This window comes from Hemitrygon akajei, chromosome 1 (assembly GCF_048418815.1).
Source record: "Hemitrygon akajei chromosome 1, sHemAka1.3, whole genome shotgun sequence".
NCBI classification, from domain to species: Eukaryota; Metazoa; Chordata; class Chondrichthyes; order Myliobatiformes; family Dasyatidae; genus Hemitrygon; species Hemitrygon akajei.
In genome coordinates this window covers 131359799-131376732 of record NC_133124.1, presented here as the reverse complement: position 1 = coordinate 131376732, position 16934 = coordinate 131359799, and the positions used below count along the sequence as shown (strand labels likewise).

The following is a 16934-nucleotide window of genomic DNA, read 5'->3' as shown; positions in this document are numbered from 1 at the left end:
AAGTCAGCAGCACAGCAGTGTAGTGGTTAACTCATCACTTTACAGTACAGGTGACCAAGGTTCGATTCCTGCCACAGCCTGTAAGGAGCTTGTACGTTCTCCCTGTGACCGCGTATGATTCCTCTGGGTGCTCAGGTTTCCTCCCGCAGTCTAAAGAAGTACCAGTTGGTGGGTCATTATAAATTGTCCCGTGATTAGGCTCAGATTAAATTGGGGAATTGCTGGGTGGCGCGGTTCAAAGGGCTGGAAGGACCTATTCTGTACTGTATAAATAAATCAATAAATTTCCTACCCATCCTGCTCTCCTCTGCCATGTTCCACACTATCTGTCCATCTACACTCCTTCATAATGTTGATTAAAGTGTTGGAATATTTACAGTCATGTTAGGGAGCATTAATTTCACTTCTCTTGGTGCCTGTGAAGTTGACCTACTTGCCGATTCGAATGCAGATTACCAAAGTGCATTTTAGAGTGTCAAATACAGCTCAACAATGCACGATGGAAGGATGTAGAGCAGGGAGCCGGTAACGTCAATCCTCACACAATGCTGCTTTGATGACAGTTCCGCAAGCCTAGACTCTACATGGCAGCTAATGGAAGCAGTCCCAAAGCACTAAAGGCGTGCTCTCTGTCAATTGATACGATATACAAGTCAGCCCAGTCCAGTGAAGCCAAAATAGGCAAGACTTCAAGCAATCATTTCAGAATGGAAAACCTTAGCAACAAACCGTATGTACATGGCATTTACCTGGGAATGAGTACTGAAGCATTTACTTCTCATGTGTCAGGAGCTGCTGGTGGTGATGTTTCAATGAATGAAAGAATAAGAGACTGTGTAAATTGATATAACTTAGTGTGAATAATACAGTATAATTATGTGTAAAGAGTTTATTTGTTTCATTGGGTTGATTTTACTTTTAATAGGGAAGCTGTCTGGTAAATAAATGTGTAGGGTACCTTTAACAACTAGTCTGTTGCAACTGGCAGAGCTCTGATTTGATTGGTTGATAGGCTCTTCATTAATAAGGGTGTCAAAGGTTATGGAGAGAAAGCAGGAGAATAGGGTTGAGGGGGATAATAAATCTGCCATGATTGAATGACAGAGCACACTGGATAGACTGAACGGACGAATTATGCTCCCTTGTCTTACGGACTTGTGATACATTGTACCAAGACTGCTGTTCAATGTGGCGGACAGAATTCAGTCTGGAAAAGTGAGAAGTGATTCACTCTGGATGGCAGAATGCAGGGATAATGGCAGGATCCTTAGCAGTGTGGATGAGCAGAGGGATCTTGGTGTCCACGTTCATAGATCCCGCAAGTTTGCCAGTCAAGTTGATAGGGCTGATAAGCAAGCATATGGTGGGTTCATCTTCATTCGTTGGAGGATTGAGTATAAGAGCTGCAAGGTAATGTTGCATCTGGTTGGATTACTTCGGAATATTGTGTTCTGTTCCAGTCTCCTCATTATCGGAAGGATCTGGAAGCTTTCGAGAGGGTGCAGAGGAGGTTTACCAGGGTGCAGCCTGGACGAGAGAGCATCTCATATTGGTTGAGCCTGCTTGGGCTTTTCTCTTTGGAGTGAAAAGGGATGAGTGGTGACTTGATAGAGTTGAACAAGATGCAAGAGGTACAGATAAAGTGGACAGCCAGAGTTTTTTTCCCCCCCAGGGTGGAAATAGCTAATATAATGGAGCATAACTTTAAGGTGATTGGAAGAAAATATAAGGGGGGAATATCAGAGGCAAGTTCTTTAATCAGAGAGCGGTGGGTATGTGGAACATGCTGCCGGGGGTGGTGAGAGAGGCAAATACATTAGGGGCATTTAAAAAACTCTTAAACAGACACATAGATTATACAAAAATAAAGGGCTATGTTGGAGGAAATGCTTGATTAAAAGTTTGTCACAACACATGGGTCAAATAGCCTGTATTGTACAGTGATATTCCATTTTCAATGTTCTATGTAAATCGGGAATTATTGCCTTTAATAATGGATGATCCGATGATGTCCCTGACTCGGACCAGTCACTGCTATCCAGACCATCACAGACGAAAAGGACGGCAAGCAAAGCAAGGAAGAGACATACATCTGATAGGAAAAGAAGTGCTACAGGATTTGCAGGCTCAAGGGAATAGCCCTAAACATGTAGGCAAGGTGACGTTAAGGAAAAGTCAGAGACTCATAAATTCAGTGGAATCTGTATCATATGATCAGATGATATAGATGCTGAAAAGCCAAGCTAAGATGTTGCTTACAGGCAGTGAGGACACAAGACTGGACTTCCACTCCTGTCTTGATGAGGGGTTTTGACTCGAAATGTTCACTGTCCGCTCCTCTCCGTACATGCTGCTTGGCCTGCTAAGCTCCCCCAGCATTTCTATGTGTTACTGAGGACAGAAGACAGTGAAAGTTCAAAAGCTGCAATTTGTTGTGACACTTGAGTCAATTATAGAGTATTTAGTGTGACTTATAGAATTATCTTTCACGATTTAGCTCTACGCTCACATTAAACGTCATCCCCAGTCATTTTGGCTGAACTATGCAACAAATCAGAAGTTGACTAGTTACCAACACAGGATAATATCATTTAAATTATTTATACAACAGCACAGTTCTTGCTTCAAATTATTAGCTCTCTGAACTAATAATTCTACTGGGTATTTTTTTCCCAGGCAGGCATCATAAGCATCGGATTTTTGCTAAGGTTCTGTGTTGTGATATGTCTATGGCCAGTACTTTCATACTCTGCCTATATTGAATTGGATTCAAAGTTCAAAGCTTTGGGACTATTTGACACTGGTCAGCAGAACTCTTTAAAATGTAAGTAAGATAGCAATGGAAGGAGATGGTAGGGAATTGTGTACTAATGCAGCAGGTTGAAGTGCCTGTATGTATTAGGATCACACTTCTATATATCACCCAAATGATGATGAATTCAGAACATGGTGCTATTAGGACAATCTGGCCCTTGTGAGATCACCATTCATGGGCAGTTTTGAACAGGTACAGACAGAACAGTGTGAGAAGCACACCAGAACATTGTGATTGAGGTGAACTTCACAAGGTGTTCTCCTGGCAGTCTCCCACAACTTCAGCAGAAGTCTGCAAATTTGGTTAAGTGCCACTTGTGCCACTTTTCCAAAGTTCTTTCGTTGATGTTCATAATGCAAACCTCCGCTGCCATATTTTTGGTTACTGTGGGCGATGCTTACCAATGAATTGATTACAAACACTGTAGAGGTGCCTGAGACCACCATAATCACCTTCCCTCCATCTCCGTGGGAAAGCTCAAAATCAGATCTGATACTATATGGCGAGAAACAAAGGCTATTTTCAGATTATTAATCAATTAATTAACTCCGGTGTTCTTGAAGTGAGCTGATGATTGTAGCTGACATCCTGACAACTCTTGGTAAAATCATCATGTAAGAACACAAACATTATCGTGCATCATAATGCAAGTTGAAAGCAGGACCTATGATACATCGACGCAGCTGCTTTATTGTTCCTCTGTGTGTTCCTTAGCTGCTTCTAATTGTCCATCTTCCCAGATTAAATGCTCCATCTCTGACATTTTTAATATCTATATAAATGTGTGGCTAGGATTTAAATCAGTGGTCCCCAACCACGGGGCCGCAAAGCATGTGCTACTGGGCCGCGAGGAAACGATATGATTTGGCGATATGAAACGATATGAGTCAGCTGCACCTTTCCTCATTCCCTGTTACATCCACTATTGAACTTGAACGCACGCGAGGTTATTACGCACACAAAGTCATTACCCACATGAGGTCATTAATCTCCTAAATGCAGTGATACCCTAGCGCCAGGGATCACTGGTTGGCCTCGCACGGTTGGTGGGAAGTGCCGTTGCTACTGGCTTGGAGCGTGGACGGATGGGTGCCGCCTCTAAACCTGTTTAGCACACCAAATGTTCGTGGGGAACCCCGTCCTAAAATATTTGCAGACGCCTAATTCGGGCTCAGTGTAAGTAGCAGAGCAGCTACCTCGCTGCGATCTACTGAAAGTCATCCCTTGAGCCAAACTTTTGTTGTCCGATAGATCCTACCTACCTACAAGGGGGGTGGGCACGTGCCCTGTCACACTCCTTGCTCAGTTGGACACTCTCTCCGGACTGCGACTGCCTCGGCCCTGACACGGGGACCTCTGGCCCTTACCTTGTCCTCTCACTGGTGTGTTGCAATGATTTTATATGTTCATACGAGGAAAATATGCACTGTGTGTTTAATATACAAACATTACTTAAAATGTTATGATGCTATTGACTTATAAGTGAGTTGTAATTGACTTATCACTATATTCATGCGAGGAAAATATGTGCTGTGTGTTTAATATTAAATTTGTTAGATAAACCCTTTTAGAAATGAAATTGAGTCTATTAGCCACTTATAAGTGACTTATAGTTGACTTATCACCTATATTCCGGACGTGATTAACACACCCCCCCCACCCCCCATCGGCCGGTCCACAAGAATATTGTCAATATTAAACCGGTCCGCGGTGCAGAAAAGGTTGGTGACCCCGATTTAAATATACTGTATAGAATCAGTAAAATAAACGAGGAAGTCTATGCAAATATTTCTTAAAGGATGAATTTGAAACTGGACAATTTTTTAATGGAAATTACAAAACAACATTACACAGCAGCTACATTTGTAGGAATTAGGACAGTACAGAACGTACTTCCCAATTCCAGTGTGAAAAAATGGGTGCAGGGTAATACTTGCCATACACCTGTGTGACTTTTGATTTATTATAAAGCACTTCATAGTTCTGAATCAATGAATAGAAACATAGAAACAGAGAAAACCTACAGCACAATAATCTTTGAACACTTTCTGCCTGTTGTTTTAAAGGATCACTCAAAATAAATAATTTGCATGAGTGCCATTAAGACCGTAGGGCCTCAAGACACAAGAACAGAATCAGGCCATTTGGCCCATCGAGTATGCTCTGCCATTCCATCATGGTTGATTGATTATCTCTCTCAACCCCTTTCCCCCTATAACCTTTGATGCTCTTACTAATCAAGAAACTTTCAACCTCCGCTTTAAATATACTCAATGACTTGGTCTCCACAGCTGCCTGTGGCAATTAATTTCATCGCCCTCCAAAGAAATTCCTCCTCATCTCTGTTCTAAAGGGACATAGTTATATTCAGAGACACCCCACTGCAGGAAATCTCCTCTCCACGTTCACTCAATCTAGGCCTTGCAATATTAGAAACATTTCAATGAGATCCCCCTTTGTTCTTGTAAACTCCAGTGAGTATAGGCCCGGAGCCATCCAATGCTCCTTACACATTAACCATTTCATTCCCAGGGTCACTCCTGTGAACCTCCCCTGTACCCGCTCCAATGCAGCACATCTTTTCTTTGATGAGCTCACAATGCCCAAGTAAGGGAGGAGGCAGGAGAATGGGGTTGAGAGGGACAATAAATCAGCCATGATGGAATGACAGAGCACACTCGATGGGCTGGATGCCCTAATTCTGCTCCTGAGAGAAAAAATAATGCTATAGAAATTAACAGCATAGTTTGGGACCATTCAGAATTTCATACAGGTATAATTTCATTGTAATTGTTTACAAACAGTCACCTTATCACCTATCATTATGGAAGACCCACACAATAATCCCACTCCCCTGCTTTGTCCCTATCTTCTGCAAAATGTTTCTGTACAGCAAGTCCAGGGAATTGGACATTTCAAAGAAAAGAGAAGCAACAGACAACACCACACTCCAATTAATCAGATCTCAGAACTCAGTAAGGTATGCAGGATGCTTAAGACAAAAAGATATGGCCTGCTTAAATTATGTGCAGAAGTAAAACTAAAAATAATTGCTAAATACATGTGGGAGTACAAGAGAGAAAGGGACCTGTAGACTCAGTGAATAAAAACTATAAACTGGAGTTTACGTTTCCTCAATACAAGAAACAGACTCTGTATCCTGTTGTCACAAAGATAGTGAGTAACACACACAAAATGCTGGAGGAACACAGCAAGTCAGGCAGTTTCTATGCAAAGGAATAAGCAGTCAATGTTGTGGGCTGAGAGCCTTCATTAACTTCATTAGAATTGCTATATATATAATTAAATTAACTAAGTAGTGCAAAATGTTGCCAGGTACTGTTCATAGGTTCAACGTCCATTCAGAAATCTGATGGTAGAGGAGAAGAAGCTGTTTCTGAATCATTGAGTGTGGGCCTTCAGGCTCCTGTACCTCCTCCCTGATGGTAGTGATGAGAAGATGGCATCCTGAGAAAGCTTACCACTATTATAGTGCCGAGTTCAATTCTGTCTCATTTTCCCATCACCATGTGGGTTTCCACTGCGTGCTCTGGTTTCTTCACTCGAGTTGTTTGTTATGTCTGCCCTCTGGCTGTGAAACAGGGACTCCTCTTTCTCCCTTATCAGGGAGAGAGAGAGCTTGTGGAATGTCGAATACCGGGTGAACGAGTAGTCTTTGGGGTAACTGCAAGTCTGTGTCTTTGCTGTTGCTTTGCTCATGCTTCCGTGCTCGGTGGTGGGTGCCGATGCTTTTTTTTTGCTGGTGGGGGGAGGGGGAAATCGTTGCTTGCTGCTGCTAATGCGCAGCAGGGAGGGGAACTGGCGGGGACTTTGGGGTTCTAACATTTAACTGTCACTCATTCTTTGGGGACACTCCTCTGTTATTGTGGATGGTTGCAAAGAAAAAGCATTTCAGGGTGTATATTGTGTACATTTCTCTGACATTAAATGTAGCTTTGAAACATTCCGAAGGCCTCCAGGTTAATAGGTCACCTGGGTGTAATTGGGCAACATGGGCTCAGTAGGCTGTTGACATTCTGTATCTCTAAATAAATAGAAATAAATAAATCAAGTGATTTATGTTACAGATAAAAAAGCACAATGAAAGACAAAATAATTAAGCAAAATCAAGCAATAAAACAGACTAAAGTAACCAGTGTTATTCAGCTTATACTCGTAATGAATAGAATTATAAGCCCTGCAGTAGGCTGAAATGGACACAAGTTTTCGAGGAAGATTGGGGGCTGATGGAAGTTTACACTCTCTCGCTTGATTCCACAAGTAATCTATGGTCATGGTTATTCAGGAAAGCAGTTCTGAAATTTGGAAATGAACTTTGTGCAGGAATCCCAAGGTTACTGTCAGGGGTTTATTGCTGGTCATGCATTGTTGGTGACCAAGCACTTTAATTCCCATTCCCATTCCCATCTTGACATATCAGTTCATGGCCTCCTCTTGTTCCGTGATGAGGCCACCCTCCGGGTGGAGGAGCAACACCTAATATTCCGTCTGGGCATCCTCCAACATGATGGCATGAATATTGATTTCTCCTTCTGGTAATTTTTTTTCCCTCTCCCTCCTCTCTTCTTCTCATCCCCACTTTTACCTCTGTTGACCTGCATATCACCTCCCTGGTACCTCTCCTTCTTCCCATTCTCCTATGGCCGACTCTGCTCTCCTATCAAACTCCTTCATCACCATCCCTTTCACCTTTCACCTTCCAGCTAGCCTCCTTCCCCTCCCCCCACCTTTTTATTCTGACGTCTTCCTCCTTCCTTTCCAGTCCTGAGAAAGGGTCTCAGCCCGAAACATCGACTGTTTATTCATTGCCATTGATACTGCCTGACCTGCTGCGTTCCTTCAGCATTTTGTGTGTGTTACTATGCATTGAGCTAACAACCTTCTCACTCAAAATCAAAGCTGCTGTTGTAATGCCACTGTGGCTGTCAAAGCAACTAAGTACAGAGGTGAGGAGGGGGAAAGGCCAGCATTTATTGCCTATCCATAATCGTTCCTAAAATATGATGGTGAGATGCTTTATTGATGTTCTACAGTTCTTCAGGTGTAGGCCCTCCCATTGCGTTAAAGGGAAGGTATTTCCAGGAATCGTACCACTGATCTTCATGTGTAGGTCCTCCCATAGTACTCCCTCCTCACATCTCTCCCCCAGCTCCCCCCTTCTCCCTGCTTCTTCTAATCCCTCGCCGGCTGTCTGTAACTGTACACTATTTTCTATTTCTCCTACCAGAGCTAATCTCTCATTCCCCTTTGTGAACCCTGCTTGTACACATTGGAAGGCTGCAGAACCAGTGTGTTAAATGTTCATTCCATTGACTCTGATCGATGAACTATTGTGGAGACGTATCTGTGATTTTATTTTTTACTTGTATGCGCTGACCTGTGCAAAGATTTTCCATATTCTGTTCATTAACACGGAACTATCGGCAATTAGTTCCTGTGAGCCCATGCAAGCAATCATTTGGAGAGTGTAATCTTCCTAAATGATTATTAAAAGATGATAAAGGACTTCTGTAGTACATTAGCCTGGATTCAGGTGCAGATGTGAAGGTATTGCGTTGATAGATACATTAATTTTAATGCTCATTATTCATTGTTTATAAAGCTATCACACAGAGGCAAGTATGGAAAGATGCTTAGACACATTTCTCACATTTGATGTGCAGTCACTTTAAGTATTCTGAGCCTGAAGGCCAAGTTCACAAAAAGCTGACCTCAGAGAATTTCCTCGCTGAAATTGGCATGTTACACTGCAGTGCTTTGAATGGGTAACTTAACTGTTTGAAGTGGAATTGAAACATTACAATCCAGTTTAGATCAGTCGTAATTGTGGGTTATAATCACTATAAACTTGGACTGTGCTCAAAGCTGTATTTCAGCTTTAGGTCAAGATTTTATATTAAAATATGATGTAGAAATTGTAGTAATTTCTCTTTTATTTCTCTCATACAGAAAAACGAAAAGCTAACCTGCTGGACCAGCTTACCAACACCAGTGGGACTATAATTGGGATCACATCTTTCATTGTGATTATCCTCATTGTTATCTCTGTTATTGTTCAACTCAAACAGCCACGCAAAAAATTCATCCAAAGAAAACCCGACTTTGACCAAACAGTTTTTCAGGAGGTTTTTGAGCCTACACACTATGAACTCTGTTCGCTTAAAGGAAAGGGGGCTGCAGCTGATCTAGGGGACATTGTAGATGACTTTGACAACTACCATAAACTGAGGCGATCATCTTCTAAATGCATTCACGACCATCACTGTGGTTCCCAGATATCTAGCATCAAAGGTAGCCGTAGTAACCTCAGCACTCGTGACGCCACCATCCTCTCGGAAATCCAGCCACAGCCAGTGAAGCCCAGCGTGCAGTCGTTAAGTCGGCGGAATATCCTGGTCATGAAGCACAGCTACTCGCAGGATGCGGCAGATGCATGTGATATTGATGAAATCGAAGAAGTCCCAACTACGAGTCACAGGCTGTCCAGAAATGATAAGGCTGTCCAGCGGTCAGTATCAATTGATTTTTGATAAAGACTAATCATAAACAAGGATTCCACTGTCCATCTTAATCATCTTGTCAAATCCAGTCTTTTCTGTTTTAGTCTTCTTTTCATTTTCAATTACGGCAGACATGCATGCACAATGGTACTTTGGGAAGCTTTGTTAGCAGTTAACCTAAGCAGAAAGTGAAAGAGAAATCTCTTCATAAATTGTAAATTGACAAGAGGTCTCCAGTCATTGAGTCTCTTCATAAATACTAAACCGACAAGAAGACAAGATGTAAACAAACATTGCAACTCGATTCAGCGACATTCTGATCTGCTTTCTAATCTCTGAAGGGGGAGTTAATCATAAATTCTCAAGCTAAGGGGAAAATAATTATCGTGCTGTCTACTTAATCCCAACAGATGATTTAAACCTGTAGATGTTGAATGCAGTTTGTTATGGACTCATCAGAAATGTCCATCCCAACTCTTTGTTCAAATCACCAGCCAACAGGTTCATAGCATGGCTGGTTCGGATTTGTTGCTGTTCTCTGCACAGTCCAAACTTCAGCAACATTTGGTAGCTTTAGGAGAAGAGACCATATAACCTCTTGTGATAAATATTACAAATATGTAATTAAACAATATAGGGAGTGGAAAATAATTCAGGATTATCCACTAAAACCAAAGAGAGTTCTGTAGTATAAATATTATCTGACAGGAATGCATGTTATAGATATATTAATAGGATGGGAACTTGCTATATTGCTTCAGACCTAGCCTATTGTAAAACGATTTCTATTTCACTCTCAATATATGAAAGGGGTATAAGAATGCCAGAATTGGAAGGAAAAAGACAAGGGCAACTTTTTAATTATATTGCTACAAGGCTGATGATTTTTTAAAATATTAACAGAAATGATATAATCATTCATTTCTTTGCTTATTGTATAAGCTACTTTGAACTATTTATAATATATACACATCAATGTACTCTATATTCAGACCTGGTGCATATAAACGATCACATGCTAGGTTAATAGCACATAACAAGAACAGTGCATGAATCAATAATTTTGATAAAGTAAAATGAAAGATAAACTATTTTTTATCATTTACAGCACCTTGCATATTTCACAGGGGAATCTGAAGTGAAAGGTTTTAGAAAAAGTGAATTAACTTACCTTTTGATAAATGTAAATAATTTATTATCATATGACAAACAGACGACCTCCGGCATCAAGAGCTTTACATTTGAATTTTATGCTAATTTAGTAGTTCATCAGCAGTTCATTTTATCCAATATTTAATTTCAATGAATATGTTTTGCAGCAGAGAGTTTTCCCTGCTAAGACAACTTTTCTATGTTGACACACCTGACAGCATGGATCAAATGTATGCATGAAAAAAATCACATAAATGAAGTCACAAAGCATCAGATATATCTATATCCATGTACAACGTGACTTCTACTCTCTTGTACCATCTGTGAACAATCTTGTGCGTTTTATTGTTGGCTGGAACCAAAATAAATTGCAGAGAGATTCACATGGTATTTAAAATTTAGAGTAGGCTTCCTGTTTAGCTGCATGCTCTGAGCATCTTGTTTGGTAGTGGCTGAACATTACATTCTGCTGACAAATGTTGGTGCCATTAACGTTAACGCAATTGAATTCATTTTTAGAAGCAGAGTATCAGGCACAGCCATGAGACATAGGAGCAGAATTGGGCCATTCAGCCCATCGAGTCTACTCCACCATTCCATCACGTCTGATTTATTATCCCTCTCAAACCCTTCTCACCAAAACATTAAACACCCTTATTAATCAAGCACCTATCAAACTCTGCTTTAAATTTACCCAGTGACTTGGCCTCCACAGCTGCCTGTGGCAATGAATTCCACAGATTCAGCACCCTCTGGCTAAAGAAATTATTTCTCATCTCTGTTCTAAAGGGATGTCCTTGTATTCTGAGACTATGCATGCTAGTCCTGGACCTCCCTCCCCCTACTGTTGTAAACATCCACTATATGTAGGTCTTATGGTAGGTTTTAATGAGTTTCAATGTATCGAAACTTCCATGGTAGTGACCAAATGCAAATTTCTACTTATTTGACTGCAAGTTCAAGTCAAATCTCTAAATTAATATTGTTGAACTTGTTTCTGCAGAATGTGATGACACTTTTCACTTAGGATTCCAGTATGCATCACTCATTTCACCGATATATTGGCCGAGTTCATTTGAGGATCAATGCAATTTGATTTTCCTCCATATTTCTGCAGTCATGACCTGAGCTTGTCGAGAATGAAAACAATACATATTGCTGATGTCAAGTGCTGTCGTTGGTGTGATGTTCAGGAAGTGTTTTCCTGTAACCTTAAAATAGCGCTGCAGAGTTTTAAAATATAAATGCTAAAAATTCTCTTTAAATGTTCCTTACAGATTTATTTACTGAATTGTTAGCTTAGTGCTACAACATTAGTTTTGCCAGTTACTTAACAATCATGAGGATGACTATCAATATTTGCGATGTGTGAAGTTGCAGAGTGACAGAGAGATACAACACAGCCATGGCCTTTCAGTCCAATCCAAGCATGCCAACTAATTTGCTCTCTCAGCTAGTCTCTATTTCCTGTGTTCGACCCATATTCCTATAAGCCCCACTCCTCCAGGTACCTATGCAGTTGCTTCTCAAATGATACTGTTGTACCTGCCCCAATCACTTCCCCTGGCAGCTCATTCCAGATGCTTACCACCCTCTGTGTGAAAAAGTTGCCCTTTTAACTCTTTTCTTTACCACCTGAAACCTCTGCCCTCTAGTTTTGATCTCCCTCAAGCTACAAAAGAGTATCTGTCATCCACCTTATATGTGCCCATCGTAATCTAAACATCTCTGTAAGGTTGCCTCATTCCCTAATGTTACAAGGAATAAAGACCTACCCTGGCCAGCCTTTCCCTATAATATTGGAAGCATCCTTGTAAATCTTTTCTGTACTCTTTCTTCCTTAACCCCATTCACACATTCAAGATCACAAGGCCATAAGTTCAAAAGCAATCAGCCATTCAACCCCACAAGGCTACTACTCAACGTCATCATGGCAAATTTTCCCCAGGTCTCAACTCCTCTTCTATGCCAGTTCCCCACAGTTCTAATTTTCCCAATTTTTCATAAAAATAGTTATGTCCTCTTTATATACATCCAAAAATATTCACTCCCTAACTTTCTGGGGTAAAGAGCTCTAGCAAATTTCCATTCTCTGTGAGAACTTTCTATGCTTCTCAGTTTTAGATGACTGTTGTGGCCATGTACCTTCACTAGTATGAATGTTTACCTTGTTATATTGTACTCTCTCAGGATCTTACATGTTTCACTAAGATCATCCCTTTATCCTTCTAAACATAAATTAGGTCACTCACGATAAAGCAGCTCTCTCATATCTGAGATTAGCTTGAACTGCCATTGGACTGAAGGTACAGTGAGGCTGCAACATATAGTAAATTAAATTTTTTACTAGCCATTTAGACTTTAATAAAGAATAAACTTTAATTGATCTAACATACAACTTCCTTGTCCTTTTACTTCATGTGCTAAATTATATACACATTATGGAGCGATTAGTGCAGACTGTGACAATTATATAGATCTCAAGAAATGAAAGCACCTTGTATTTTTAGGAGATAGGACTTCTGAGAAAATTATTTCATTCCCATTCAATAAGCCATCAGCATATGTTTTCTCTGCACTGGAGTTCAGACAAACCAGGAAACCTTGCAAAACTTCAAAATCTTTCAAGATAAATAATTTAGGGTAGAACTTAGTGGGAGACGTGCTTCAGGCAGTGAAGGTGAAGAATTGCCATGGTCAGCAAGCAAAAAATACTGGAGCAACTCAGCAGGCCAGGCAGCATTACGGAGAGGATATTTAGTTGACTATTTATCCTCCAGCATTCCGTGTTTGTTGCCCTGGATTTCCAGCATCTGCAGAATCCCTTGTCATAGAGTCATAAAGCGATAGAGCACAGCAGCACAGAAACAGGCCCTTTGGCCCATCTAGTCCATGCCAAACTATTAATCTGCCTAGTCCCATTGACCTGCATCCAGACAGCAGCCCTCCATACTCCTGCCATCCATGTCCCTATCCACCTTTCTCTTAAATGTTGAAGTCGACTCCATAATCCACAGCTTCTGCATTCAGCTCCTTTCATATTCTCACCACCCTCTGAGATCATGTTCCCCTTAAGCATCTCACCTTTAATCCATAACTTCTAGTTCTAATCTCACCCAACAGTGGAAAGAGCCTACTTGCATATATCCTATCTGTACCCCTCATAATTTTGTGTACCAAATCTCCCCTCAATCGCCCACGCATGTTTATGATTTGTGTTTATGGTTGATCTTAGTCAAGACCATTTCCATTAATTGTACATTGTGTATTGAGCCTACTGATTCATTGTGTTACATCTAAATTATTTTCATTATATAGACTGCTTGAGAATAATGTGCTGCTGGATGATTTTGAACATGCATCAAAGAATTTTGAAATTATGGACGTTGGTCACACGCCAGCATGAGTCTCTTGGACATCTATTTATCGCCTGTTTCCTGAACCAAATGTGATGTGCAGTAATGCTGCAAAGACCAGTCATGGTGTAGCCTTGTGTCATAGCTGCAGTCGGATCCGGGATGGTACAGATATGCATTTATATGTTTAAAACAAATGCAGGCTGAAGGTGGAGTGCAGTGATGGAAGATGAGGCTTCGGAACACAGTAACTCAGCACTGGCGAGTAACTCCACAAACTCAACATAAATTAAACTACAATATGTCCGAAGTGGAGCTTCATAGAATCTGGGTGTTTTATCTTTTCTGTTTCATCGCAATTCCAATTAATTTTAAGTAATATAAGTTCTATTTAGTCAGCTTCTTTTTGCTTCTTTGCTGGTAAATTGTTACCTACATTTGGAAAGTTTTATTTGTCTATGATAGAGAATGATAAAGTAATATAGTTAATTCTTTTAATGTTACTTACATCTTTAATGTGTTTAATACACAATAATATGCAATAATTGCTTTACTGTAGCTTATGATAGAGGACGATGACATCCTAGATTATTTGTAAAACCTGAGATTCTACTGACAACTCTTACAGTAGGTCCTAATTAATTATAAGGGGATCTCAATATACTTTCATGGAGATTGAAACCTATGGAGTTATTCACAGCTTAGAAATAACGTATTTTTTTAACAGTATTGCTACTCATGCTTTTTATCCTTCCATTTCCATATCTTGCTTTCTCAGTGGATTACGTGCCAGAAAAAACTGAGGAAAGTTGAGACCTGTTGTAAAGCAAAATTTATAAGTAATATTAATTTGTCAGTATTTGCCAGTATTGACTGATTGAACATGATAAACACGGTTGATTCCCGAAAAAGAAAGTTGTTGCAAACTGATCATATATACGATATACAACTGTCATTCATTTGTCGAATATGTTTTTATCAATGGGTACAAGGTTCATAATACTGTACACTGCGCATTTCACTGGAATTACATGCATTTCTTTTGACAGATTCATAAAGTTGTATTTTTATCAATCAAGGCAAATAACAATACATTTCTACAGTATGAAATGATAGTATTACAGAAAATGTAAACTTTTTTTGCATGAATTTATATGAATATCCACTTTTGTCTAAAATCTTGGCCCAAAGCAATGTGTATGGGTGAATATATGCTTTTGACTGACGAACTTTGCAATTGATACAACAAATCTCCATTTTATTGCTCAACATATTTCTTTATGGTGGGGGGATAAGCAAAGGGATGGAGGAGAATTTTCTGATAATGTGTCATGATTAACCAGCACATAGGTACTAAGAATTGCTAGCTTTGCTAGGAATTTCTCAAGAAGTGTACTTCTCAAAAACCCTCAGATTCTGCATTCGAAAACTATTGTGTTGTTGGATACAGCTACTAAAGACAGCCTAGGAATAGAATATTCTGTGGTGTTCTACTGAGATCCCTGCATGTTATTGAAAAGATCTCGTTATTCCTGGCTAAAAAAAAAATTGTATAAAACTATTTTTCCTCAACAAAGGGCAATGAATATCTGTGAAAATTTTGGATGGTTAGTACTCATTTTGGGATGATAGCAAGGTTGGCAGATGCTGAAGTAGTTTTTCTGATATGGAAGGTACTGTATTCCAAATACTGAGTTCATATTTGTTCACACAATTAATTTGTGAGAAAGACTAGAATCAGAATCAGATTTATTATCACTGACGTAGATAATCAAATTTGTGGTTTTGAGACAGTGTAGTACATAAAATATGCTATAAATTACAATCAGAAATGTATACAGTTTATAATTTTTTTTAAAAAGTAGTGCAAAAAAGAGCAAAACAGTGAGATGATGTTCATTGGCTGTTCAGAAATCTGATGGTGGAGGGGAAGAAATTGTCCCTAAAATGCTGAGTGTGTTTGCTTCAGGCTTCTGTACCTCCACTCTGATTGTAGTAATGAGAAGAGGGCATACCTTTGGTATTTGAGGTCTTTAATGATGGATGCCACGTTTTTGAGGCATTACCTTTTTATGATGACTTTGATGACTGGGAATCTAGTGCCCATGTTGCAGTTGGCTGAGTTTACAATGTTCTGCAGATTTTTTCTGATCCTGGGTAGCATGCCCCTCCATACCAAGTAGTGGTGCAAGTAGTTAGGTTTTGATAATGAACCAGATCTTCTCAAACTCCTCTTGAAATGCAACCGCTTGGAGAGGGCAAGGCAGTAAAAAGGAGAGGATGAGCTTTAAAAAACCTGAACTGAGAGCCATATTTGCCTAGGGTGTCCATGGATTAATTCTTCATCTGAAATTCCATTGAGGGCATCTCATATGTCTGTCATAAAGACTTGCTCACTCTGCTTTAAGTCCATAAGGTCTTCCTCACCAGGTGCAGTATATTCTCCAACTCTAACTGCTGTCTTTCAATCTTGATGAGCATTGGCCGTGAAGATAATCTTGTTTTGAATATTTTATGCATCTGGACTGAAGATGAAGATTCAGAATATGGAGAAGAAACCTTCTTCTTCTGCCCTTCATCTCTTACACCTATCACTTCCTAGCTTCTCACCTCATCCCTCCTTCTCCCCACCTACCCACCTTCTCCCTCACCTGGTTTGACCCATCACCTGCCAGCTAGTATTCCTTACATTCCACCCCATCTTCTTACTTTGGCTTCTTCTCCCTTCCTTTCCAGTCCCAATGAAGGGTCTCGTTCCAAAATGCCAACTGTTTATTCCTCTCCGCCTGACCTGCTGAGTTCCTCCAGTATTTTGTGTGTGCTGTACACGGTTTTTAGTTCTGTATTTACTTTTGTGTAACAGAGATTAATGATGCTTGCTAGTCAAAGTGAGCAAATACCTTTTGAATTAAAAAGTGGGAGTCAACACATGCCTGCTTTATAATTGTAATCTTTCTGACAGCCTCGAATGCCTTGGGCGGCAGGTTCATTTCAACTGCCGCTGCTGATTGTTTGTTCTGCCCTGTATGAGAAAGAAAAGCATTTCACTCTGGCAACATCATGCTTATATGACCTAATACAGCAAATTGC

General features: G+C 40.1%; 1 protein-coding gene across 2 annotated transcripts in view; it reads left to right on the top strand.

The window, feature by feature from the left end:
• Nucleotides 1–16934, top strand: part of neto1l (neuropilin (NRP) and tolloid (TLL)-like 1, like) — a 640883-nt gene that overhangs the window by 611940 nt on the left and 12009 nt on the right. Inside the window, exons 9-10 of one of the 2 annotated variants that reach the window (XR_012099689.1) lie at nt 8786–9344; nt 13807–14175. Coding sequence is in view for 1 of the 2 variants with exons in the window: in XM_073051771.1 (XP_072907872.1) it covers nt 8786–9344 (559 nt within the window). In the remaining variant the exon portion in view is untranslated. The remainder of the gene's footprint in view (nt 1–8785; nt 9345–13806; nt 14176–16934) is intronic. The other variant, XM_073051771.1, reaches the window with a different exon arrangement.